At 37.3% G+C, this 26,718-nt stretch overlaps 1 protein-coding gene across 2 annotated transcripts; it reads right to left on the bottom strand.

The window, feature by feature from the left end:
* Nucleotides 1-2,250: 2,250 nt before the first annotated feature.
* On the bottom strand, nt 2,251-25,304 carry Calb1 (calbindin 1). 2 transcript variants are annotated; one of them, XM_052175434.1, is made up of 11 exons: nt 25,128-25,304; nt 24,571-24,647; nt 21,082-21,156; nt 11,096-11,179; nt 10,938-10,994; nt 7,712-7,789; nt 5,877-5,932; nt 5,736-5,775; nt 5,556-5,609; nt 2,693-2,764; nt 2,251-2,364 (listed from the first exon to the last, which is right to left on the bottom strand). In XM_052175434.1, the coding sequence occupies exons 1-11, from the start codon at nt 25,204-25,206 to the stop codon at nt 2,251-2,253; spliced, it is 786 nt and encodes a 261-aa protein (XP_052031394.1). In that variant the 5' UTR covers nt 25,207-25,304. The 2 variants fall into 2 exon arrangements, with proteins under 2 accessions (XP_052031394.1, XP_052031395.1); XM_052175435.1 differs by lacking the exon at nt 21,082-21,156.
* Nucleotides 25,305-26,718: the final 1,414 nt, after the last annotated feature.

Genomic DNA, 26,718 nt, shown 5'->3' with positions numbered 1-26,718 from the left:
GATTTGTTTTCTTTTTATTATTTTTTTCTGTTCTCTTCCCAAGAAAAGGATCTGTTGACTTACTGTTGTCTAAGAATTTTGATAGTATTCAGGAACCTGACTCCAGCATGATGATTCAGCTACTAGAATTGTGACTGTTGTTTCTGTCCGTACTACAGGGTCTTTTGAGAAATGCTACTACTAGTGTTGGGTATGGTGGTATACATCTGTGATCCTGTCACAAGGGTGGCTAAGGCAAGAAGATCAAGAGTTCAAGGCCAGTATATGCTACTTGGTGAGACCCTTTTTCAAAAATAAATAGATAAATAACCCCCCAAACCCATACAAATAGCATCAGAAGAACTATGACAATATTATATTTTCTATTGTAGGTTTTGCTCTACTACTGTCAGTAAGCATGCCAAACTTGGTACTATTTTGACTGAAAAGATATTTTTCTATAAATGAAATTTAACATATCTTTGTATGTTCTCATTTCCTTTTTAGACTTTGCATAAAAATTGTGGCCAAATCACTTGAGGAAAAAGAAATCTCTAAATATTTGGGTCTCAAATTTTGTTGGTTAATCTTTAAAACTTCTTATACCTCTTCGTCTTGTAGTCATTCACTGAGCAAAATCTGTATTAGAGCCCTCAGGATATGATGATTCAGATACCAACTTTTCTACCCTAATTGATAATAGATTATATGACAATTAACACTTTGGGGCAGAAACAAATATGAGAGAGTAATGTAATTTTCTTTATTCTTGGTAGTTAAATTCAGTCTAAAGTCACTGCTTCCAAATACATGGGGCAGCAAAGCCCGTGTATCACTCCTTCCTGTTCTGGGATACAGTGGGTTTCTGATGCTGTTTGTTTGTTTTTGTGACAGATTCCTTTTCTGGGAAAAGAGAACGCACTTGTTGTTATTTTTATGAATTGGAAAAAGTGCTTAATTCAAGCTGACCTAAACCTCCATTAGGTGATAACTATAAATTTCATAGCATCTTTCACTGCCTCTTGCTTCACAATAAAGAATCCAGGCAATTAATCTGGCTTTGTCACCAATAACCAGCATAGGCCAGACTAGCTAAAGGATACATGAAATTGAGTTGCATGTGGGTCAGAGTGAAGGTTTTAGAATATCATTTGCTAGATAAGATAAACGATTAAACTAGCATTTCTCTTCTATTACTATCTTCAACTCATCTGGAATTCTGCAGATAGAAATAGAACTATTTTGAATGCTGATCTCAATATGAAATATAGAATCCACAGAGTACATAAGTTTTGATGAAATAACATTCAATAGTCAGGATGCTGTGAATCTTACATTAAAATTCAATTACATATTAAAAATAGATTAGTTATAGCTAGAAAAAAATATTTTCAGAGGCAGCAGATACTCTTGGTGGAAATGAACAGTTCTACATAGAAAAATTCAGGAAGTATGCAAACTAGACACCAGAATACTCAGTACATTGAATTTAATCAGAGAGTACACACAGAATATGACATAAAACAGCAGTTTACTATGTCATCTGGAACACATGAAAATAATTTAGAAAATGGGCTAAGGTCATACTCTCTGGCAGTAGACTTCTTGGAAATATAGGCATAGAATCAGACAGATTTATGTGTCATCTGGCTACCTCCCCTTGCCACCAAGCCAGCTTGAATCAATAATGTGGTAACTATTCAAGCAGTAGACGTGTCACTGATCAGGAAACTAAATCTCTAGGGAGATTGTTTTATAATAAAGTCATAGTTAACTATTGATATTTGGTGCTTCAGAAGCAGAAGCACATCCCTTCCACTAGATGGAAACAGCACAGAGGTGCTTTATGGGACAGTCCTGTGATTGCCTAAAATAAACACACTTGGCTTGTCAGGAGTTATTCTTTTACTAAATGACAGATGTACATTTACACATCTGACACTAGAATTTTTAAGATGGTAGAAGTTTTAGGGAAATCCAAATGTTCATCTGTATTTATGAAAGCAAAATCATGTTAGATTCATTTTTTAAAATTGATTGCATTTACTGGCATAAGCATGAACTTTCTCCTTTTCAATTATACGCTTACAAAAAACTGTACATTACAAACAGTATAGAAACAAGCAGAAAAGAATGTGCCACACATCCTGAATAATTCTCTATATGCGTAGAATTTACAGATATAAAAGAAAATACAGCCTACTCTTTTATAGCGCACAGTTATGGTTTTAGATACAATGTATCACTAGCAAGTGGTTGTGGCCACCAACTCTAGTTGTCCCCAGCAGAGAGAATAAGAGCCAGATCTGTCCGGTACAGCTTCCCTCCGTCCGACAAGGCCATTATGTTCTTCTTGTATGTAGTAATATTGTTAATATCCAACTCCTGTATAGGACATAGATAGCATTGTAATCCAATTAAAGATGGGCATTAAGTAACCACTGGCCAGTGATAAAACTTGAGGAACTGCTTGCTACACCAATCCATTAAGAAGAGATCTTTTATCACTGCGAATAGTCACCAGATCGTTTCTAAATCACATCTGTTTGTCTCAGCTTACTGATTTGTGCTAGACTCAATTTGAGTTAAGAATTAAAATCTGCACCTGTCTTCTGCAAATTCTTTCAACATATTTCCACAACAGATGTGTGGTTGTTTCTGGGCGGTTCCCTACAGTCTGCTTAAGAAATAACTGACATGACTACTAAATTACCTGTTTGTTCTTCTCACACAGATCTTTCAGCAAAGCATCCAGCTCATTTTCATCTATGTATCCGTTGCCGTCCTGGGGGAGAGGAAGTGGAAGAGCATACATTAGAAGTAATGAGAGCTCTCAGAAGAATTGCCGTGCTAGGGTAGAGCCCTTGACAGTTCCAAAATAGGCGAACACTTACATTTGTGGAATAGGTTGAAAATTTCAAAGTATACTCACATTTAATATTTCACTTTATGTTTAGAGTATCTTTCATTGTAATAAGTAAATGAGTAAAACTAAATATATTCCCATGACAAGGGAGAACACTGTGGCTTGGGGAAGCTGTGCTTGTCTTGATGTCACACTAGCAGGCAGCAGTTATAAAGAGTAGGTGCAGGAAGAGAGTGATTAGAAGCCCAAAGCGCGAACAAACTCGCACCCAATCTTTCTTCATACATGAAGTTCTAAATTTTTAATATGAGAAACATCTATGGAATGCCTCCTTTAGCTTAAGTTCCATTGAACTCTGCCAGGGAATATCATTATTGCTTTCTATTTCCAAACAATATTGTGGCTCAGGGGGTTTAGGTTCCTTATTCAGATCCTCACAGTGGCTTGGCTTCGGCTAGCATATCATAGAATGTGAGATATATTCTCCAAGATTTCTGTTAAATGAATGACTGGATCATGTAATTTCAGCTGCCCATGCTTTTTAAAAATCTTTAGTTTGAGGCACTTGCTTTCTTTTGGTGAGCGCTTTCCATGTTTTCCAGAGGGTGAAATTGTAGACAAGAAAAACAATTGAGAAAGAAGCAATAATATGATTTTTAAATATAGAACGTTCTGAAGGTAAAACACGTTGGCATTAATGAGTAAATTTAGCAAAGTTATAAAAATAGGAAAACCTACATCTAAACATCAGTTCTGTTTCGGAACAGAAATTAAAATCCTTCTTGCAATAGTACTAAAAATAGAATAAACTGCTTAAGAGTAAACTTAGCAATGAAAGTAAAACACATGTGTACTGACAGTTGTAAAGCTCGGTGAATGACATCACAGACATAAGCCAATGGAGGGAGAAGCACCCGTACTTACGGATTGGAAGATGTAACCATGTTAACATGTTATTCAATTAATAACTAGTAATAAATGTTTAATTCTAAAAATCAGTGTTATCTCTTTCTAAATTCCAATGGTATTTTAAGAAGAAATATAAAAGATACAACTAAAATAACATATTACCACAAACGACCCAAAGCTGAACTAGTTTAGGAAAAAGAAAAATAAAGCGTGAGAATGGAAGTATCAGACTGGTAAGATGGCTCAGGGACTAAGACATGCTATGGCGTAGTCCCCTAAAAAAAAAACAAACAAATGTGAAAAAACAGCTGAAGTTTCTCATTTCAAAACAAAGTACTCAGTTACAGTTACTACAACTGTAATTACATAGCAACTGATATCGAGACAAAGAAAGATGAATAGAATAGAATAGAATAGAATAGAATAGAATAGGAGTTTTGGAATTTGTCCACATGCATAGAATCAACCCATCTTACTCTAGAAGGTTGAGTATTCTCTTCAACAAAAAGTATGAGGAAAACTGTATCCCCTTGCATGGGGGAGGAACCTGGACCCTAACATTTATCTGGGAAAAATTAACTTAATGCAAATATTTAAATCACGAAGATATCAAACTCCTAGAGCCAAGTATGGGGATACACATCTTTAATCTTAGCTCAGGAGGCATAAGAAATGGGTGAGTTCAAGGCCAGCATGGTTAATACAGTGCATTTCAGGCCATACAGCATGAAACCTTGTGACAAAGCCAAAACCCAAACCAGACAACATAAACACATTGAAAGTTCACGACATCACTCTTAACAGTGAGTGATGCGTTATGATCATAGAACATAAACTATAGGAAGACAGTGGAGCTCAGAAGAGAGGTTGCAACGAGCCATCTAGGGTAAAGGCAGCCTGCAGATGGGAGAAGATATTTGCAGACAATTTATCAGGTAGGCACTAATTCCTTACCTAAAAAATGTAATATTAAAAGAGGTAAGAAATATCTGTCATTCACCAGCTTTAAACTAATCTGATTTAAAAATGGACTAAAATGTGAATAGATACTCCCCCCAAAAGATATAAATGGCTAGTCAGTTTATGCAAAGGTGATTAGTGTTACTGTTCACCACAGAAATGCAAATTGAAAACAAATGAGGTATCATTTTACAGCTGCAAGAATGACTATTGCAGTACAAGCAAAGAAAGTAAGTGTTGGTGAGGATATGAAGAAATTGGAAACATGTACACTGTTAATAGAAAATCAAAATGGTTCAGCAACATTGATACACCAACAAATTGAAAACAGAACTAACATATGACATAAAACACTACAATTCTGTACTTTTATCCAAAAGTTCTGGATCTCTTACAGGTACTAACATTCCATGTTTATTCAACTTCTTCACAATAGCTAACATGTGGAAATGGCCTAATGAAATTGTATATACGAGGATATCATAAATAAAGAATATTATTCCACATTTATAAAGGACACTCTGTAATGTATTATAATATAGGTGAACCTTGACAGCAGGAAGAAATAAGCTTGTCACTGTTTCTAAAATAATGAAACTCGTGGAAATAACAGACTAGTAGATTTCAGGGAAAGGGAAGCAGAAAAGAATGGGGGGGCCATTAAGGATGTCCAATCTCAAATGTGTAAGGTAAGTGAGCTCTAAAGAGCTGCCATACAGCCTTGCTCCTATAGCTAATAAATACATGTCACACGTAAACTCACAAGAGGATAGGTTTCATGTTAAATATTGTTTTCACAGGGTTTTTTTTTAAAGAAAAAAAGGGAAGAAAATACTTTTACCTGATCATATAACTCAAAAGCCTTATTGAATTCTTTCCCACACATTTTGATTCCCTAGGAGTCAGAAGAGAGGTCCAGTCAAAAAAATGGTAATGTATAACAACTTGTTTCTCTTGGCAAATCTCATACCATTTGAATTTTTAAGGAAAATATTGTTTACTGTAGAGAAAAGCCAACTACCTGGAATTTAAGAAGGAAATTTTCCTGCACTGGTAGTAACCTTTTGAGAGAAAGAGAGAGAAAAACCATTATGTTAATAGGCTAGAATTTTAGATGGGGTTCTGTTTATTCTAATAACATCTGTGCAGTTATGAAACTTACCTGGCCATCTCTGCCAGTTCCAGCTTTCCATCATTATTAGAATCGAATAGTTTCAGCTGAAAGGCATTGTTATTGTTTAGGACGATGAGTTATAGATTATTGAATGAAGGAGACAAACATTCAAAAATCAAATATCTTGAGCACCTGCAATGTAAGTGCTCTAATACTGAACTACATCCCCAGCCTGCTTTTTTTTTAAATTTGAAGCATGAAATTCAGCAAAAGCAAAACTAAGTTATTTTGAACAATCTCAAATTATTAATTTCCATTGGCTACAAGAAACTTCACAATATTTCCTAACTCACGATTACACTTAAATATCACATATTGAGATGCACTCGTACATAAATACATATACTTATTTGGGAAACTGACATTTTTAGAAGGCAGTAATATTACCACAACAAAGGTAATGCTAATACTAACGTAGCATCTTAAAATATATTTGAGAAAAAGGTCACGGTAATGACAGTGCATAGAGAGTTCTTTCTAAAGAAAGAAGAAAAGTTTGAGATGGTCTAATAATTCTTTTTTGTAAGTGCATCTTTTTTTGAGGGTTCTGTACTGACACAGCATTTTACAAATCCATTGATCATAAATTCTATTATGGTTATACTGTCTACCAAGATACTGAACAACTAGATCACAGAATTTAGTGCCCATAGGGAAATGCTTCCTCACCTATATATTTAAGTTTTAATTAGTTCTTGATTAATTGCTTCCTGGGTGGGAACTGGTTTATGACATTTAATCAGATCTACTGGGCCAGACCAACAGGGGGAAGCTCCCATCTGAGACCTTTATGAAAGGCAGCTTCAGATTCCTACCTGTAAAGGCGACTTTACTTTAAATAGAATCCCTTAAGATAGAGACAAATGAGAAAATTGATAAATGTAGGTTAGTGTCCACTCCCCAAAGAGAGGACCAAAGACAGCTTAGGTCTTGTCTTCAGGATGCAGCAAGGCTGTCGCCCACCTGTTTGATGCTGCAGGAGCAGACAGAACTGCACTAAGGAGTTAAAACACTGAAAGTCAACCTTAGCAGCACTGACGCGAACAGAAAACTCTAGAAGATTGTTCCTTGGGGTATCCCAGATCTAACGTAGCACAGAAGTAATGGCTCATGGTTTATTTACTTAACCCATGGGGTAAGACATAATAACTTTCAGTACACACACACACACACACACACATTATTTGGAACTGTAAATCTTATGAAGAATTAAGATGAATAAACCTCCTACTCAAGACAAGTAACCTCATGAATGTTTATTTTCTCTTAGAACACCATTAATTCATTTGCATTTGACACCTTTGTTTAAAGAAGTTTTGTGGCTATATTATTCAACTGTTACAATAAATACTGTTTATATAATTACCAAAATTTCAAGTTTAAGAAGTGTTTGGATCTGCTCATTAATAGCATGGATAAAATATTTTAACATAATAAAATCAAAGGAAAGGAAACTTATCTTAAGTGATTTTATGAATAAAGCAATCAGCCAATTAAAAAAACAAGTCTATGGTTTTCTAAATGTGCCAATGGTAAGTTCAGAGTTTCGATGACCAAAGGGTGATGATGTCACTTGTATGCTCTGTATAAATATAACATGTATAAGCTATACCATTTAGTAATGCAATTACTCTGGCTTTTAAAGGAAGGCCATCTTTTTAGAGATAAATGTGACACAGCTTTATCAGAAATGCTCCTTTGTGGTTATGCGATGTGAAAGCTTCAGTTTGTTTATTCCATCCTAGGTATTCTTGTGAGTCAGCAAAACCACAGACAATATGCTTAACGAGTTCTTGCCTACATCTGTTCTAGTTTAGTCTTACCATGAGGTCTGTGTACTCAGCTAGCTTGGTATCATCCACAGTTTTGTTTGCTTTCTCTAGTAGATCCTTTAGAAAGTTCTGTTGGAAAAAAAAAAGAGCACTCAGAAAATGTCACTGATAACATGTAGTTTGCAACAAAATATACCTGGATGAAGGCAAAGAAAACCTCTGCGGTGGCACCAGGTGAGGAGAGGACTCTGAAAGTCAGGTGGTCCTCGTGGCCTCCCAAAATGAATCCACCTGTGACAGGCACAGCATCTTCCTTTTACTGAGACCCGGTGTGTCACAGACAGAGTCATGTTGTGCTCTTATGATTGTAATTAAAGGAGAGTGTGGACTATGTAATGTAAAAGGATCGGATTTAAAACTTAAAACATGACCACTGTGGATGCTTCTCGTCACCTGTTTTCACGTGATCTTCCTGACAGAGTATAAGGTACATGTCTGGACCTCTCTAACCTGTGTAAAAAACGTTCAGCAAGCTGGATGAAAATATGAAAATAATCTAAATACATTTCCTGCCACACCCCGGGATGTATTTGCTATAATTTGCAGAGTCTTTGTTCCGACGCTTCCGCTGACTGTACAACAGTTGGTATCATCGAATTCTCGAGGGACACATGAATCGTATTAAAACCGAGATTAATGTGGGAAGGGTGCAAATTACTATTAGCAGTTAGAACTCGGGAGCAATCTGAATTTTTGTTTTACAGAGATAAAAATTAAATATAAGTTTTCCAAAGGCTTGCTATACAAACGTCAGTGTGAATTCTGAGGGACGTAATAGCTTTTGGTGTCCTGCACAGACGGACGTTCATTTGCCACTCTTTCTTTTCCTCAGCAAATGAATTAACGCAGCTACGGAAACTGAGCAGACCTGCACCCAGATAGTCATGGAGGTGTTTCTTCGGCATCTTTAAGCTGCTCCAGCAACTTCCTTAAAGAGGACAAGCTCTTTACTTTTTTTTTTTTTTTTTTCCGAGGGAGGGATGCTTCTGGTTTGATGCGTTTATTATCCTTTCGAATATTCTGCTTCAGATCCACAGTGAAATCCATAGAAAATTCAAAGTTATCTGGTGTGTGTGTGGGGGGGATGAGATTTATTTTTGAGCTTTCTGAGGCTTTTTTTTTGTCAGAGATTAATTGGGTTAAATAAAAAGCCTCATCAGACAGTGGAATCGTGGTCACAAAAATAGCCTCGGAGAAACCTTGGGACACTAGGATTCAAAGTCATATTCGAGAGCAAGTGATGTTTTACTCTATTATGGATCTTAAAATTAGCTTTCTTTCCTTAAAATTAGCTTTCCTGAATTATCCATTAAAAAAATGCCAATGTATCTTTAAAATTCTCCAGGGAGGAGGACTTGTATTTAGAATTTCCTTTCTCAGGATAAAATTTAGAACAAAGAACAAGACTGAGAATATTTTGAGGTCAGTACTGAAGTGAGCCACAGTTTTCATTATATACTGTAATAGCGTTTTTTAAAATAATTCTTTTTGTCTAAAAGAGTAAAGCCACAATAGCTTCCCTGGCAGCCAGTGGACTCTAGCTACAGAGCAGTGTTTCTGAAAGATATTGCTTTCAGGAACTTTGTATTAAAAGTGTTGGCACTTTAAAGAGTCTGTTATAGCAATTTTACAGTGGTTCAAATGTACCAGCCCAATCTCTAACATCCTACCCTTCTTAAATCATGTTGGCGTATGATTAGGAAAACGATGCACCCATTTTCCCACATAGCAGAGCAGAAGCAGCTCACAGTGGGTGACGCTTGAGACACACGGTGCTGTAGAAAAAACACGTGTATTGATGTTAGCAGACGCTCCAGGACCAAGCCTACGTTCCCTTCATAAGCAACTATATCATTGTGAAAAGTTCCCCAGCCATTCTGGACTTCCATCTCTCCATACCCTGGGAGTCATAGTAAACCGCCTGACAAATTTCCTGAAGAATCAAAGCTGAGATTCAATCAGAGGCGGTACTATGTCTGTGACATAGAAGGCACATGTATTCAGCCATATTAACTTGCTTCCCTTTTAAAACCTAAAAAAAGAAACTGTGTGTACATGTGCCAGTTTTGAAGGTGCACAGGTGTATGGCACATATGTGCAGAGCAGAGAATTAATTCTCCCTCCACCATTTTGGACTCAGGAGATCAAAGCCAAGTTGTCAGATGCCTTTAACCCTCCCTCCCCCACTCCCAGGCATCTTGCTAGCCCTTGAGACCACTAATTACTCCATATTCTGAAGTTATAGGAAGTAAAACCTTACTGACTAAGAAGTCTTCTGATTGGCTGGAGGAAATGAGGTGGAAGATTTGTTCCCATTTCTGAACTGAGTGTAAAATCCTTTGTGAATGCATTCCATTTCTGTTATGCAGTGGAGTATCTCACTTGGACTCTATAGCATACCTGATACTATGGTATTGCTACCCCTGCTTTGAAGATGGGAAACAGTAGAATCACACAGTCACTTGTCCCGAGGTTACATTTAATTCACATCACTTTTCCTTACATCTCTATCCCACATGCCTCCTCATCACCCAGGAATTCTATCATGTGATGTATGAACTAATAGCTTTAATTTTCAAAATTTTAGTTTTCCACAGTTTGTATAATTTATAGTAATAGGTTGATAATTGATAGGCAGCAGGCTATAGGCTGTCTCTGAGGTCTTTAATGTGGAGGATGGGCCTGGGATTAAACACTACAGCCTGGTGTCTCCTGTCTGAATGGTCTTCAGTAGGTTTCTCAACATTTTACAGGCCTTCTGTCACTGGACTGATGCTTAAACAACATATGCAAAGATGAAATAAATATGCATAAGGTACAACACGGGTCTCTGTCGTTGGTCTCTTTAGGAGATTGATTGATAAAATAGTATTTCAAATCTACAGAGAGTGGTAGCCTACTTAGCTGGTGTAGTTAGATACTTCTATCTCTCTGTCTCTGTATGTATGACAATCACCCATCTATCTTATGTAACAATGTAGGTACAGCAGAGAAAATGCTAATCTCTGGCACAGATGAACAGAATCTCAGGAAGCACTTGAAGTCTGTCTTTCGATCTGGTGTTTCATTAATGATGCAAAGAGTGGGTGCAAATGTGCACCGCTCAACGTAAGTTTCTTTGTAGGAGTGTTTTTTTTTTTTTTAAGATGTGACTCCCTCAGCAGTTCTTGCTTGCATCTGGAAGGAGCATGCAGAACCTTAGCTTTGACTCACTCACCTTAAGCTCCTCAGTTTCTATGAAGCCGCTGTGGTCAGTATCATACTTTCTCCAAGTCTGTAAGAAATTTGGAGATGAAAACCCAATTTAAATAAATCTATACAACCCAACAATTTTCCAATGCCCAGCATCTTTCTTACAGGGAGGAGGATTTTTACCTTCATGAATTCCTCGCAGGATTTCAGTTGCTGGCATCGAAAGAGCAGCAGGAAATTCTCTTCTGTGGGTAAGACATGAGCCAACTGGAAAAGATGGAAAAACAGACATGAGGAGCCTGGAAAGGGCCCCGTGCCGTCCCCTGTTGCTTCAGTTTCCCTTCAGCATGCTCTACGAGCAACTCCACTGGCTGAGAAAGTGGAGCAGATAAACACCAGCTGTCTAGGAGAGGAAGGACACAGTTCAGCTTCCCTGTCTGGGACTTTGCTTCTGCAGACTTCCAAGGTGCACGTCAGTATCTATGCCCCCGAGGACCTGCATGCCTAGCAGAGGAGATGGCTGTAGTGGACCCCATGTGAACTGCTGCACATACATGCAGATGCATTCTCCATAACCTTTAAGCCATGAATCAGGTCTTGGTCCTTTTGGGGGATACACAGGATGGAACACGGCATGGCTGTAAATTTCATGTGAAATGGGAACTTGTGAGAAACATGCATAAAGGTGAAGGGAAGGTAGAAAAATTAAATACAAGTATAATCCTGGAGAGAAACACAATGGAGAGGGTCCAAAGACAACTGTAAACAGTAGAAAGAGGCAGAAAGGCACATCACCATAAAGAGGGGAAACTGGGCAGGAACAGGGAACACTCTTAAATTGTGATCTCTGCTTGATTATGGGGCTCAGGTTGATTTTTGATCTTTACTGCAGGATTCTGTGACATTCTCCCTCAGATCTCATTCCATAATCTCAACACCTCTTCCTCCATTTCTTCTTTCTTTCCTCCCTCTCTCCCTTATTCTCTCCCTTCTCCTTCCCTACTCTCTGTCTGTCTGTCTGTCTGTCTGTCTGTCTGTCTGTCTGTCTGTCTCAGTAAGGAGCCACAGATCCCATTTTAAGACTAATATAATCTATTGCATGTGGAGAAGGAGGGAGCTGGATTGATGGCCCCATTGCTGATGTGGCTTCTATTTCTGGCTCTCCTGCTAATGAGCTGTGGTCCCTGGCACCTTCCCTAGCTACACTGGCCCTCAGTACCTTCATCAGTAGAAAAAGAAGGTGAAGGAGAAATGAATGTCCCAGGCTCAAAGTACGTGCTGTTGGAATTACTGACCCTTTATCATTAAAGAATGGATCTTCACATATAACATTTGTCTGATTTTCAGCAGTGGTTGAATTCCCTGAAGTACAGGCGTGACTCCTTAGTCTTGGCACTTACACTTTAAATATCTAGATTAGAGCTACTTAAATTTCTACCATTCATAGCCTCTTTCCTCCTGAGAATGCTTTAAGTGACCCCAGGCAGGTATGATATAAATATATAAACAAAACAGTTACTGATAATAAACCATAACAAGTTAGTTTAAAATCATACTTTTTATATAATTTTATCATTTATTAAAGATGAATGTTTAATACTACAGAATGTAGAACATCCTCAATCTTTTAGAACTGATCTATCTGTAGCAATTCCCTAAAGTACAATAAATTGTCAGTGCTGTGAACAGTATTTCATATAAATATGAAGTATAAAATAGCCCAATCATGTTTTGGTACCATCACAGAAATTGTTGAAAATTCTGTTCTAATCCCAAGTCAGAATTCATTCAACAAATTTTTGTGAAACTCAATTCGACACCTCTAACAGAACATGTTAAAGCCAAACATTGTAATACAATACACAGATACACTGATTTGATGCGTGTTAGGGAATTGCAGTAGGAAAATATTAGAAGCTGTTGCTTCCCATAGATAAACTACTATGTTTATCCAAGAGCAGAAAACTTCTTATGTGGAATAAAAAGACTGAAATTCATAGTGCGTCATAATGATAGCTGGGGTGCTTTTTTTTTCTTTTATTGGATATTTTCTTTATTTGCATTTCAAATGTTATCCCCCTTTTTAGGTCTCCCCTCTGGAAACCCCCTATCCCATATCCCTCCCCTTGCCTCTATGAGGGTGTGTTCCTACCTACCCACCCACCTTCCCACCCTGGCATTCCCCTACACTGGGGCATCAAACACCCTCAGGCCCAAGAGCTTCAGTACCCAGGGTGCAGTGACTCTCTGCATGGCAAGCACACCAGGAACTCCCTGGATTCATTACACTGTTAATTTTGAATTAATTCTTTGTGTGTGTGTATTCAGAAAACTTTTACTGCTGCCAAATTGTTTGTGGTTCTGTATGGGTTGTTATCCACAATTTATGAAGCTGGGCTTGAAATTCATATTAAGGTCATAAGATCTCCTAAGTGTTCAACTAAATGATGGGCAAGGTTATCATGCCCACTTAAAAAGTTTCCAGCCTTTTAGGTCCATTAAGGTTTGAAGTTTAATGTAAAATGTCATTTTACCTTATGGGTATGTAAATTATATAATATGTAGTTTAAATTATCTTGCTTTTCCAGTTCTTTAGGAGTCTTCCATACTTTAAGTACCCAAATGGACTGTAAAGGCACACAGCTTCCCAGCCTCTCAGCTGTGAGAGAACAGTTGCTACTATTGTAATATAAGATCATTTAATAAAGTCTTAATATATTCATAAAAAATAAATTATCTTGCTTTTCAATCTTTGAAAAATGGCTAAAATCTCAATTCTGTTCATAGTCTTTATATAGAAGACAAAACAAATAATCTTGGAGAATATCTTTACTAGAAGTAAAGACCACTAGTCTGGGTAGATTTTAATTAGTGCGGTGTGTATATATATATATGTATGTGTATGTGTATGTGTATGTATGTATATGTATATGTGTGTACAATGTGTAGGTGATAACACATCTAAAAGAAGAAAATAGCGCTTTAGGATTTGCCAGTAATTTTAGAAATTAAATCAGGTTTTGGTCCATAAATATATTTATATCACTGTAGTGTGAGATTATATATAATATTATATATATTTCAGGCATCTCATTATAACATTCAAGTATTATTTGTGTAGTTGATTACTTTACCCACAAAATTCTGCTCTTTATAAATAATACAGTTCAATATAATTCAAAGCCCAACCTTTGAGTTGACATACAGATTGAATGATCCCATCTGGTGACTTGCAGACTCTGAGACTCAGTTATAGCTTATGACTGGTAATAAATTATGTCTGCAACATACTTCTTGCTTACAATGGTAGGATGAGTTGGTTGCTACTTCACTCTTAGAATGTAAATGACACATTTGTTGGTGATTGCTACCAGTGGCTATGAGAAGCTGTGCTTCTTCCTACTCAGGGAAATCTAGAACTCATCTTCTTTATGAATTTTTCTTTCCTCTGCACCTGTATGTGGGCTACTAGTAGAAAGTAGCTATAAATGATTTTTATTATTAAAGAAGCAAGAGTTAGGCCCGGAAAGCAGGTCTCCACTGAAGCTATGGGGAAATAGAAGAGAGGGAGAACTGCAGACATAGAGCAGGTCTTCAAAGAGGGAAGAAACAGCCAGTCTCCTAGAGCTGGGTGTAGAACACTGAAGGCATTCTGAAGAATGCCTCTTTTAGAACTTCAAATGATGTGAGGAGGGAGAAAAGATTTATCCAGGAGAGGGGTGAGAACAAAGCAGTAACAAAATAGAAATTCTGGGTCTTAAAGAACGAGGAAATAGGTCAGCGATGTGACAAGTTGACCAATGGAACTTGTTAAGTGTACATGTTAGCAGGTTGTGTGTAATCATAGCTATGCAATGTCATGTCATAGGTATGATTTACATGCACACTCATCTAGGAAACTGGAAATAACCATTCTCAACTTTACTTATTAGTATATAACTTTTAATGTTTTGAGGGGTTCTTTCCTGGGTCATTTCAAGAACTCAGAGAGTGTTTCTTGTCTGCATATTATGCCCATCCAGAGCCAACAGAGCCCAGCATGTCAGGTGCTTAGGATACATGCTTGTGATTTTCTTAAATTAGAGATACTTCATTGACATGATATAGAGTCAACATCCTTTACTAATATAATTTTTATATTGCTTGAATTTCATAGAATATATGTTGTCTTAAACTAAAAAAATAGTGATTTCTCTTGAAAAGCATAGTTCTGAAAATCCACCAACTATTTAAATATTGAAAAAGTAAAAGAATACAATAGTTAGTAATGATTAGATATAAGGTTAGGGAAATTCACCCATCTTAGTGTTACAAAGTTTATGTAGCTCACATAAAGATCAAAGAGTTCTAGAATGTCACATATGAAGAATGATAGTACTCTTCCTCCTCCTTCTCTTCCTTTTCCTCCTTTTCTTCTTTCTCCTCCAATTCCACCTCGCCTTCTCCTTCTCCTTTTTGGCTTTCCTAGACAAGGTTTCTGTGTGTAGCTCTGGCTGCCCTCAAACTTAGAGATCTGCTTGCCTCAGCCTCCAGAGTGCGGAATTAAAGATGTGCACCACCACACCTGGTGTTCTTTATAGTGTAGATTTATATTTCTTTGTGTATGCTCCTTTAACCTTAATTATAAAAATACTGACTGTATATACAAACACTTTTAAGGTCTCATTAAACTGTTAATGCTCCTTATTATAATACTATCTTATGTTTTTTAAAAAATGAATTTTACTCATATAACATATCATTGTAAGGCTAAGTAGCCATTTAAAAAGCAATGCATATGTTTGGATAATATGTTCCTGAGGTAAATAGAAAGACTTCCTTTCAAGGTAGATTCTACAGTGTGGCTGTCCTGTGTTTTCTGTTACCCGCTTTGTCAGTGCATACAAGTCTATTCAAATTTCAGATGGAGATTCTCCATCTATAGCAGCTAAGACAATGTGTAGGACGTGTCAAAGGACTTCCATAGAATGCTAGGTAAGACCAATTTTTTTCTCAAATTTTCTAAGTTATAATGTTCATAGAAGGTTCCAGTCCTGGCGGGGTTTCAAGATTCTTGGTGATTTTTTTTTTTTTTTTTTTTTTTAGTTACTGGGCTACCTGTTCTCCCTCTTATGGACTCCCCAGTCTTTAATGTGAGTTGCAGAAAAAAGTAGAGTGAACCAAAGGAATGAACAGAAAGTAAGGCAGACATCTGTAGGTCCAGGTGGAATTTCTGAAGTCATTGCTTATGGAGTTGGTGGCTTGGCACTGAAAGTGGAGAAGCAATGTTTTTGCTAGTTGCCTGTCTTTGAAGATACCATCTTCATTTTGTTGATGCAATGAATGATGTTAACTTTGTTTAGAGCCAGATATAAACCCCAACAGCTGGGATTAAAGGTGTGTACCGCCACCCCCACTGTTCTTTATGGATAGTATATTTAGTATATATACTATACTGTATATATACTATACTATATACTATACTGTATAGATAGTATATAGATGTATATTTTTTGTGTGTGCTCTTTTATCTTAATTATAAAAATACTGACTATATCTATATGCAAAGCATTCTTTTAAAAATCTCATTAAACTGTTAATAGTCATCATAGTACTATCTTATTTAAAACACAAATGAATTTTATATATTAGTTTAGAAAACAAAACAAATGAAATTACTGACATCTTCTGGACGTAAAGTTCCCTTGGACTTAATTTGGATTGTTACTGGGCTGTGGATAGGGAGATGCTGCCCTGAGTTGTTTCTGGTTACAAAAGTATTACTTCGCACTCAGCTGTCCCATCATGGAAGTGTCTGGGCTGAAGACATCCCCAGGTTCAAGGAGGCTCTATCTCATGGTTAATCCACATAGGAGTATAAAAATCCTACACTCAGTCAAAATTTAGGAGATCTCCAAAGGAACACCCCCCCCCCCCCACTTCAGAGCTCACTACAGAGGAAGTCTCCATTAAGGCTTTGTTTGTGAGGCTCCCGATTCCTTAGTGCCCAGGCCTACTGCCTTTGCTCTCCCAATTACTTCCTAGCAATCCTTTTCATAGTGATTCCACTCAGGTTTGCTTCCAGGGAGCTCAGCCCTAGTAAGATTTTGACTTGCATGCTTTTCCATCTCCCTTCATTCCCTAGCATAATATAGACCGTTTGCATTATGCTTGAGAGAAGGTTGGAATCCTAGCTATGCCTTCTTTTGCTGCTAAACTCTAGGTCACCATGTTGATTTCTGGTGATTGATTCAAAGTCTCCCTCCCCCATCCCCTGCCATAGTAAGACTCTTATAGAAAGACAGATGGTTTTAAAAATCCCTTTGCATAAAAATTTCTAAGCAAGACATAGGCACAAAAATAAAGCAAAATACCACATGTCAGAAGAGAAGCCAAGGACAGAGACTTCATAGAGACAAATAGCTGAGACATTCACATCAACATGCGAAAGAGCAGAGTTCATCACATTTGAATGCAACTCTGGGATATATCACCCTTCCTGATGAGCATGTTAGACAAGGATTCATTTTTTACATTTGAAGAACCAAGGAGGGATTTTCCCGCCAGGGAGAAGTGAGTCCAGGGAATGTGGAAGGTAAATAATGATGAACTTAAAAATATTTGAGTTAGCGGGGCGGTGGTGGTGCACGCCTTTAATCCCAGCACTTGGGAGGCAGAGGCAGGTGGATTTCTGAGTTCAAGGCCAACCTGGTCTACAGAGTGAGATCCAGGTCAGCCAGGGCTACACAGAGAAACCCTGTCTCGGAAAAAAAAAAAAAACCAAAAAAATTTGAGTTCAATAACTCAAATTTAATAAATTACGTGAGAAAGAGAAAGAGGTTTTGACATTTTGGACAATAGAGTAGGTTTTTCAGTAGCTTATTTCTGTATTTAGTAATAATGCCAACTGAGCATTGCATGCTTTTACAGTATTCTGTTTGACCTGAATTGTCTTGTTTGGCACATGCTCATAATAGACATATGAAGTTAGTACACAGTCAAATTTTCCCATAGTCCAGGAAACATGCTCTGAAACTATTTATGTAGTTTGTAGTTTGAGGCAGCTTTTAAGTCAGATAACCTAACATTTTTTGATTTTGAGACATTTATCTCTTACCATCAGCACCCTATATTCAAAAAGGGTTTCCAGTATATCATTTAAAAAAAGTCTATCCAGAACAAAATTTCAAACCTGATTTTATCATTAATCAGTTTCCATCATTCTAAAGTAAATGAGTAGTCTGGGAAGAAAAATAACGTTCATCTTGAGTAAGTGTACAAGCTTAAATCCTACCTTGGAAGAAAGGAGAAATGGCTGGAAGAGTTTCTGCTTCTCTTCAATGGCTGTTACAGTTTTTAGGTTAAAATAGCTTTTAGATCTATTTTTTTTCAGTGTATGCACTGACCTGGACAGATAGAAACACTAAGCCTAGAGAGGCTGATAGGCTCCCACACATTGCCCAAGGGAACAGAGGGAGCACTTAAAGATATGACATCTATCAAAAGGAAATATCTTTGTGTACCTCGTGTGAAACCTAGAGAAAAAAAAATCCATGACTTGCTAAATCATTTAGTTCTTCTACTTAATTATTTTAATGGGCCTTCCAAACATCAGAACTATATTAGTCTTAATAAATTTAGAACATTTCTAACTGCAATAGTATTTGTTAAATTATCTCAAGTTTTCAATGCTTGTCTTTTAAACTTATATTAACAATTTTGTTATTACTGGACCACCTTCATAAATTTTAACATTCTACTAAAGTCATTAAATTGCCAAAATCCGAATATTAGACATCCCAACATTTCTTTCTTTTTAATGTTTAGGTAAAGTGCATTCTGTAGAAAGTATCAGTTGATGTATCAGATCAGAGCATTGAAAATTAGGTAACTTTTTTTTTTTTAATCCAATTGGGTGCCCTCAGGGAAGCAGAATACTGTGTGCACGTTAATTTGCTTTGATTAGACTTCAAAGAGTTCTGGAGTCAAGTGAGCATTATATACAAGCTAGTTGAACCCCCTTCTCAGAACACTAAGGAAGGATTAGTGCACTTGCTAGGAGGAAGGGGGCTGTAATACATTTGGGAAATAGCTAGGTAGACTTTTTATATTGGAGTGCTTCATTATACACAGGACATCTTAGCAAGTAATACCATATTGGACACGGGATGAACAGCCTTCCGGTGATGCCATAGGGTGAACTGAGAGTCTGCAATCCCCAGCATCTCCCCTGTTTTCTGTATGTTTCCTGTAACATTTTACTCTTGTTTTCCAGGGATGCATCAGGACTTCTCTCAGCCCTTACTTAGCTTCCCTAGGCATACGTTATGAACCACTGTGGTGGTCTCCTTCCTGTTCTCCCATTTAGAAATGCTCTTCTCTTTAGATAATGTTGTTCGGCTACCTTCTCCAAATCCTGGCTAATAACTGTTATGAGAGCTCACAAGGTACAGTGTGCAATGTCATTATGCTGTGCTATTTGGAGGGTTTGCCTCTCTCTCTCTCTCTCTCTCTCTCTCTCTCTCTCTCTCTCTCTCTCTCTCACACACACACACACACACACACACACATCTTCTTATACCTCCATTTATTTTTTTTCATTCAAAACCCTTTGCCTTCCCTCTAATAGTTATCATCTTAAATGCGTGGAAGCTGGTGTTTTATCATATCTTAAAACAATGCATTTGCTGGGTGCCAGTTTCTCATTGATATTGAAGTTCAAATGATAAGTCTGAAGTAGATAAACTCTATCTTACAGAGTATAACCCAGTTTCACTCATTTTACCTAATTAAAAATTCAACATCTTGTGAATAACTTGCATGCTTTTACGACATAACCTCATATCATCAAACGACACAATAAATAATTGAGTCCACTAGACTGATTCAAAGTGAAATTGCTAAATACAAGAAAATAGTCTTTCTTCACCTAGAATTATAAAGTAGTCAGAACTATGAAAGAGCCAACTTAGAATACCACGTGTTGTAGATTTTCAAACTAGTTTTGAGTATTTATCTCCTCTCATGTATGTTCAGAAACATAATTTTATTCTTGTCTTGATTAGTCGGCCTTTATATCTGCTGTAAGTTCAAAAACCATTACCTATTTATACAGTAATGAGTTGCACACAGGCAAAAGGGGAAAGTGTATGCTCCAGGGAGAAATTTTAATTACAAAGATAATAATAGTTTGCCCTCCCTTCACTCTATTTGTAGTAGGTGTTTAAAAATATGTGTATTTCACATTGGTACCACAAGTGTCCTAATAAGATAAATTATTTGAAAACCAGGTTAATTCCTTGAATCAAAAGTAAATTATAACTATTTTTTAAAAGTCCATGGCACTTCACAACTGAAGAGACTGAGAATGCTTTATGAACACAATTATGATTTGTCATATTTCAAAATATGATCTTATTCATTTTTCTAGATAAAGCTTTCTACCCAGTTTTAAAAAAAGCAGGTGGTAGAGATAAACACAGCTAAGACATCACCAGTAGGAGTAAGGGATACCACATATATTTTGTAAATTGAGAATATAGATAGAGGAATAATTGATTTCCTTTCCTTGATGACTTATAGGCACAATAAGATGTCTTTAAGAGGAAAAGTCAGTGTCAAAAGGCAAGATTTGACACGCACAGTTTTAACCTCTAGAGATTCAAATGTGTGCCTACATGCCAGATTGTGAAGTGTTGACTCACTGTAGGAAAGTTCTCGTGTCTTTGCTAGGGCCATCTATCAATCTGAAAGAGAATTTCAGAAACCAACCAGGATGCACTCTTTTGCCATGACAACTTCATGGGGCTGAGAATATTTGATCTGAAAATATCACAGAGAAGTTTACACTGTTAAGTGCTGGACCTTGTACTGGGGAGGATATGGAAGATTCAGTGAGAGTATGCTCACTTAGAAGGTGGGGCTTGCTTGGCCCACTCCGTCAGTAAACCAGAACGTGAGAGAGATTGAGTATTGCCCTTTTAAGTCTGCATACTAGGATCCAGTCTACATTAAACTCTTTAGTCTCTTTTTAAGTTGCTACCATCTTTAATTTGATGTGTGGGAAGACAAGATGCTATATGAATGGCATTGAATGACCTCTGTGGTTGAGATGTCTGATGTAAGATGACCTGATAAATTTTAACATTGATGTTCATTCATTCAATCAGACAAATGCATAGGTTTCTTACCTCTACAATTCCTATTTTTCCATCATCTCTCTGTCCATATTGATCCACAAAGGTTTTCATCTCGGGTGATAGCTCCTAAAATTATAAAAATAAATTAGCTAAGATGTTTGTAAAAAAAAGTTCTTATAATGATGTTCATAAATTACTGTAAATTTTAATTACAAAGATAATAATAGTTTGCCCTCCCTTGACAAAAATTAAGCATGAGATAGAATAGCTGTTAATATACTTTCAAATGTTTGCTTTTTGGAAGGTTACTTTATTACGCCATACAGTCTTGTTTGATAACATCTCCTTATTTTAACATAATGTCTTATCTATGGGAGATAGGAGTAGGTATTTGACGCCAAAAAGCAAAATCTGCATATGTGAAAGAGCCATTGAGTTTGCAAACAATGAATCCTTCTGACTTGAAACAGGTGTGTGTTCATTAAATAAAATTAGAGAGTTAAATGTTGGGAGGAAAGTGTGAGGGGAACAACGACTGGACAAATTTGTGTTTTCACATGTTTAGCATGACTAAGTAAGTGCTATTTTCTCCTTTGACTTTCTCATCTTCAATGTGGTTATTCCTGTTTATAATCCCTTTACATATCAGCACATTAGAGAGTTATGAACTGTAAGCTATTTTAAGTGAGTCTCAAACAAAGCCCACTTAAAATATCTCTGTTACATGAACTGATTTATTTAAAATAGGTCAGTTCTTACTAATGCCCTATTCTCTCTCCTTGAGAAAGCAAATTAAGGTCTTAATTTTCACTTTAATGAACAAGATGGCAGTGCCAACTACACAAGTTTACTGTAGCAGTAAACTTGTAGCTGGTCTAATACAATGTAAGGGCCACAGTGACGCTCTGAAACATTAATGCCAACACTTACCCATTTGAAGCCATTGTAAATGTATAGTAGAGCTAAGGTAGAAAGCATAAATGAATTTAGCCACACTGTGGTCCTAAAAGAACCCTTCTATTATGGGTAATTTTCAGTTTGCATTTATTAAATTTTGGTTTAGAAACAATTATAAGAAAATGAAAGTGTATAGCTCAACATTGTAAGCATGGGAATATCAGTCCCAGACCTTTACACAGAGTTTTAAGTGAACAAAAAAGCAAAGTCTTTATTTTGAATATTAAAATTACGGAATACCACTAGCTCAAGTGGCAGACTTGATATTTACCTTGGGAAGTGTCTGGGAGTGATCAATGTTTTAAATCCTAAGGATCATGCCATGACCACCACCACCATCATCAATTGCAGACTTATAAAGATGAGCATAAATTTAATGACAACACATTGTTTACTGCACAACGGTAGTGATTTTGGAAATAAGACACTGGACTATCATATATACTTGGTGAAAATGAAAACATTCACATTATTAATGTGATGAGTGAAATCAATGCTTCTTTATGTCCTTGTAAGTCAGAAATGAGAAGTCTGGTTTATCAGCTCAGCATATATGTTTTTTATAGTGAACAAACACATAAAAGTTGATTAATGGCAATAGATCACTAGTTTAAATGAAATGTGCCTAATATATATGAATTCTTTCTCTAGGTATTAATTTAGATTTTTAGTTAGCCAACCAAAGCCTATTATGTAATTCAGAAAAAATTCTCAGGTATCAAGGTACCAAGCAATTTGATATGACCACATGCTTATATGAAAGATTAATATCATCGAATTATAATCTAATTAGACCTTCTTATGGACCAAAATTAGGTTCTAGAGAAAAGAAATAAGCTCTAAGTTCTATAATTTCCACCTGAACTTTTTAAATTAAAAGGAAAGTATTAAAGTGAGGAGATGAAAAGCACCGATCTCATGAATTTTATTTATAGAATAGAACTAAATTTCAATATGAAAGTTGCTTCTGGAAGATTAAAATATAATCATGTAGCCTTTAGAAGCACCATCCAAGACTGTAATTATAATTTCTGTGGAAAATAAAACTTTCCATATACATTTAAGGTATTTTAAGTGAGGAAGAAAATTCCTTCTGTTTTATCAGCTAATGATCTATAGAACCACAGTGATATTATTATGCAAATTTATTTGCATGCTAATGCATAAGGGAAAAAGAGGGCAAAGTGCATAGAAGACATTTTTCTTTGATCTTATTCCAGAGCATGATCTGGTTTAAAGTCAGTTTGGCACAATTTTAACAACCTGATACTCTGCTCTGCGTGTAATACATCAGAGTGCATTTACAGTTTTATGGAGATTCGTTTTACTGTTGATTAGGGATACCTACTATACAAATCTCACCATGGAAGAACAACATGGAAGGAAAATCCCACAAACAAACAAACAAAAACCAACCCCCCAAACCCCCAAAACAAAACAAAAACAGTCCTGTTAATATCCCCCTCTTTTGCCCTCTCCCCCCCTCCCTCTTTCTCTCCCCCTCTCTCTTTCTCTCTCTCTCCCTCTCTCGCTCTTACACACACACACACACACACACACAGCACTAGAAATGGTGGCATGCTATATAATATCTATGGATGATATGTATATTACCTCTATATAAATTTTTCTCTGTAATTATAGTCCAAAACACCAAAGGCTAATTACTCCATATCTAATCTTGCTTTCTGAAAAGCAGTCTTATGTAAATGCCGTCAGACCTGTATTCTCAACCTATTCTTTATACAAACATCTCATATGTTTGAAAGTTGGTTGGGTACATTTGATTTTTACATTGACATCATCCTTTCCCAAGAAATAAATTTGACCCAAAGGAATTAATTCTTAAACAACAATAATAACTTATTTAACCAATGGCTTATGTCAAAACCATAACTTATTTAAAAACCATCACTAGTACTTTCTCGTTAGAATATTTTTCTTTCCACAATACATGAAATTCTTGCAGTGCTTTGTTTTATGACTTTCTTAATTTGGGGGTTTCTCTTCAACAAAAATGAAAGGAAAATTTTTTTTTTTTTTTTTTTTTTTTTTTTGGCTAAATTCTCACAGGTATTACAAATTGGCTATCTTTTCTCAGGAACAAGGGTCAAGGCAAACCCCTCCCCCGCCCCGTTCCCAGCTACTCTGACTTCGCAGCAGAAATTGGCACCAGAATCTGCAGATCTGCTCCTGACCACCAAGGGGCAGGAATGTATTTCTACCCCTTCCTTATCGTTTAGAAAAGAGAAGTTAGAAATCACACAGCCAACTCAGTGGTAGAGGTGAGGACCTGATGGAGGGTCTTGCACATCGACATTTCCTTTAAAGACCTATTAAGGAAAGGAGGGTTATAGAATATATATGGCCGATTTGAGACAATAGGGATTTTCTCTTTAGCCATCCCGCACACACGCACACACATATCACACCACACACTTTTTCTCCTGACGCAGTTTGGAAATACGTTCTCTCTCGCATTTGTTAGCAAGTAAGCCTTTACTTTCGCCCACAAAACCTCTTTTATGAAACACAAGAATGGGTATGAATGGCGTGAAGGGTCCTGCACACTCTCAAGCCTACCAATCCAGCCTTCTTTCTCGCCTGCAGAAGCTCCTGGATCAAGTTCTGCAGCTCCTTTCCTTCCAGGTAACCACTTCCTGAAAAGACAAAGAGACACCCAGGTGTCAGATGTCTCTAAGTTTCTTCTCGGTTCTTTCCAGAACAGCCGTCCTGGGAAGCTATGTAGCCTGAGCACCCATTAATCAGCAATGGTACAGCCGCGGCAGCGCTTGGCTTCGGAGGTGTAAAACTTCAACCGCGTAGAGGGTATAGGAGGGTAGCAGGGTTGCTGGGAATGGTGTTTGAAACTTTTGGGGGACAAGGTTTCCCAGTCTTTGCTTCTGTCCCATCGTTGCCGTTCCTAGAAAGATGAACGCTTAAAGCGTGGGGATGGCGTACACACAATGCAAACTTCCAGGATGACGGGTCGGCAGTCAGGGGGAGACGGAGATTAGGCAAGGTGATGGAAGACGGAAAAGAACAGAAAAGGACGGTTGAGATGAAAAAGCACAGTGGAAGGGAAGGGCAGGGAAGGAATGGAGACGAGTCTTGAAAGGGTTAAAAAAGAAAATAATCACCGTCAGCGTCGAAATGAAGCCAGATCTCAAAAAACTGTGAGGCTGTGATCAGAGACGACTGCAGGTGGGATTCTGCCATGGTGCCGCGGCTAGTTTGGGAGAGCGCTGAGCGCGAACCTCCGGGCTCAGGGCGAGAGGGCTGCGCTGGCTGAGCTGGGCGCGGCGCGGCCGGGCGCTGTCCGCGGTGCTGCTGCGTTCGGGCGTCCTCCGGAGTTCTCCGCACCCCGCACCCAGTTCTCTGTATTTATCCCCGCCGGCCCCAGGCCGGGCCACGCCTCCTCCTGCCTCCCTTTCCTTGCTCCCGCCTCTTGCTCTCACCAACCTTCTTCCCCTCCCCTCCAGATTTCTCTCTTCCCTGGAAATAGCTGGAGCTGGAGTTTTGGAGTCTAGGAAGCAGCAGGTGGTGGGGAACCCTTACTCAGACTCATTTCTCCTCACATCCCCCTGGTCCAGGGGAGGCTTTTACTCCAGAATGTTAGAGTAAAGCAACATACCTAGAATTGTTTGATTTTTTTTTTTTTTAAGATGGAAGGGAAAGCTGACTGATAAACCATTTTAGTGGTGATTTGTCTGTTTATTATTTATTAGTGTCATCGAGTATTTATTTGAACAAAATCAGACTGTAAAGTATTAGTTTAATTTGATTAATGCATATGATGGGGTGGTTAATGGTAATGATGCTTCATGTTGCGCTAATGGAGACCGTCACGTGGCTGTTTAAGATGTGAGCTGTCCTTGGAGACAGCAGAATGCAGGATTCTGCTGCTTTTGCTGTTGTTACTTTTTGAGCTTGAAGTAGAATGATTGGAATGCAGTAGAATTAACTCACAAGAATTTAAGATGTTAGGAAGGAAGTGCTTTTATTGATGCTGTTAGTTACTTGCATCTTACAAAGTAGAAACTGAAAGAAATGAGACACACGGTCACCAGGCAAACCAGTGATTCAGTAGCAGCCGAATTCACTGATTTTACCAGCTGCATCTCTCCTATTTCTAGGTGAGGGATTTTTTCCAGAAACTGGAAATCATTAAGAGGTGGGGAAAATATCCAGCTACATGTTACAATTGGTATCTTAATATGACAAATATTGTATGTGGGTTATCTTTTAAGGAAATGTTTCTAAGTATCTAATTGCCAGTCTTTTGAGAGCTTACGTTCTGCTGAAAATGAACCTAAGTGTATGATTACAAGAACACAAACTTGCAAAACAAGCTCATAAAGCTACACATGTTTCCCCTGTGTCATAGAACATGGAAGCCTCCGCATTAGTGTTTAATCTAGTAGTGGGATTGATTGTGAGACTTTTTTCTCCATACAGGTCTTTTGGCCATAATACTCTAAAGTTTTCATGGATGTAAGTTTTGACTTTCATCACCTTATCTGATTCTCACACATATCTTAGGCTGATATTATACAAGAAGTCAGCAAAATTCCAAGGGGATAATAAGGATATTGCTTTTACTTAAAAGGATTATATGCATGCCCAGTTGTTTATATTTTGATCCATTCAGTGAATACTAATCAATAGCTTTTGGGTCAGGTACTCTGTTAGGTCCTGGAAGTAATGCAATCAAAAGTATTCTCCTCATCT

Source organism: Apodemus sylvaticus, chromosome 3 (genome assembly GCF_947179515.1).
Source record: "Apodemus sylvaticus chromosome 3, mApoSyl1.1, whole genome shotgun sequence".
Classification (NCBI taxonomy): Eukaryota; Metazoa; Chordata; class Mammalia; order Rodentia; family Muridae; genus Apodemus; species Apodemus sylvaticus.
The sequence above is the reverse complement of the archived record's forward strand: the minus strand, read 5'-3'. Positions and strand labels throughout refer to the sequence as shown.

Excerpts from the sequence above, each read along its gene's own strand:
- Calb1 (XM_052175434.1), bottom strand. The coding sequence starts at position 25,206 with ATGGCAGAATCCCACCTGCAGTCGTCTCTGATCACAGCCTCACAGTTT. Across the intron at positions 11,180-21,081 it reads GAAAAATAGGAATTGTAGAG|TTGGCTCATGTCTTACCCAC; the intron begins GTAAGAAACCTA and ends CATCTTTTCCAG. Across the intron at positions 5,933-7,711 it reads CTGAGTACACAGACCTCATG|CTGAAACTATTCGATTCTAA; the intron begins GTAAGACTAAAC and ends AATGCCTTTCAG.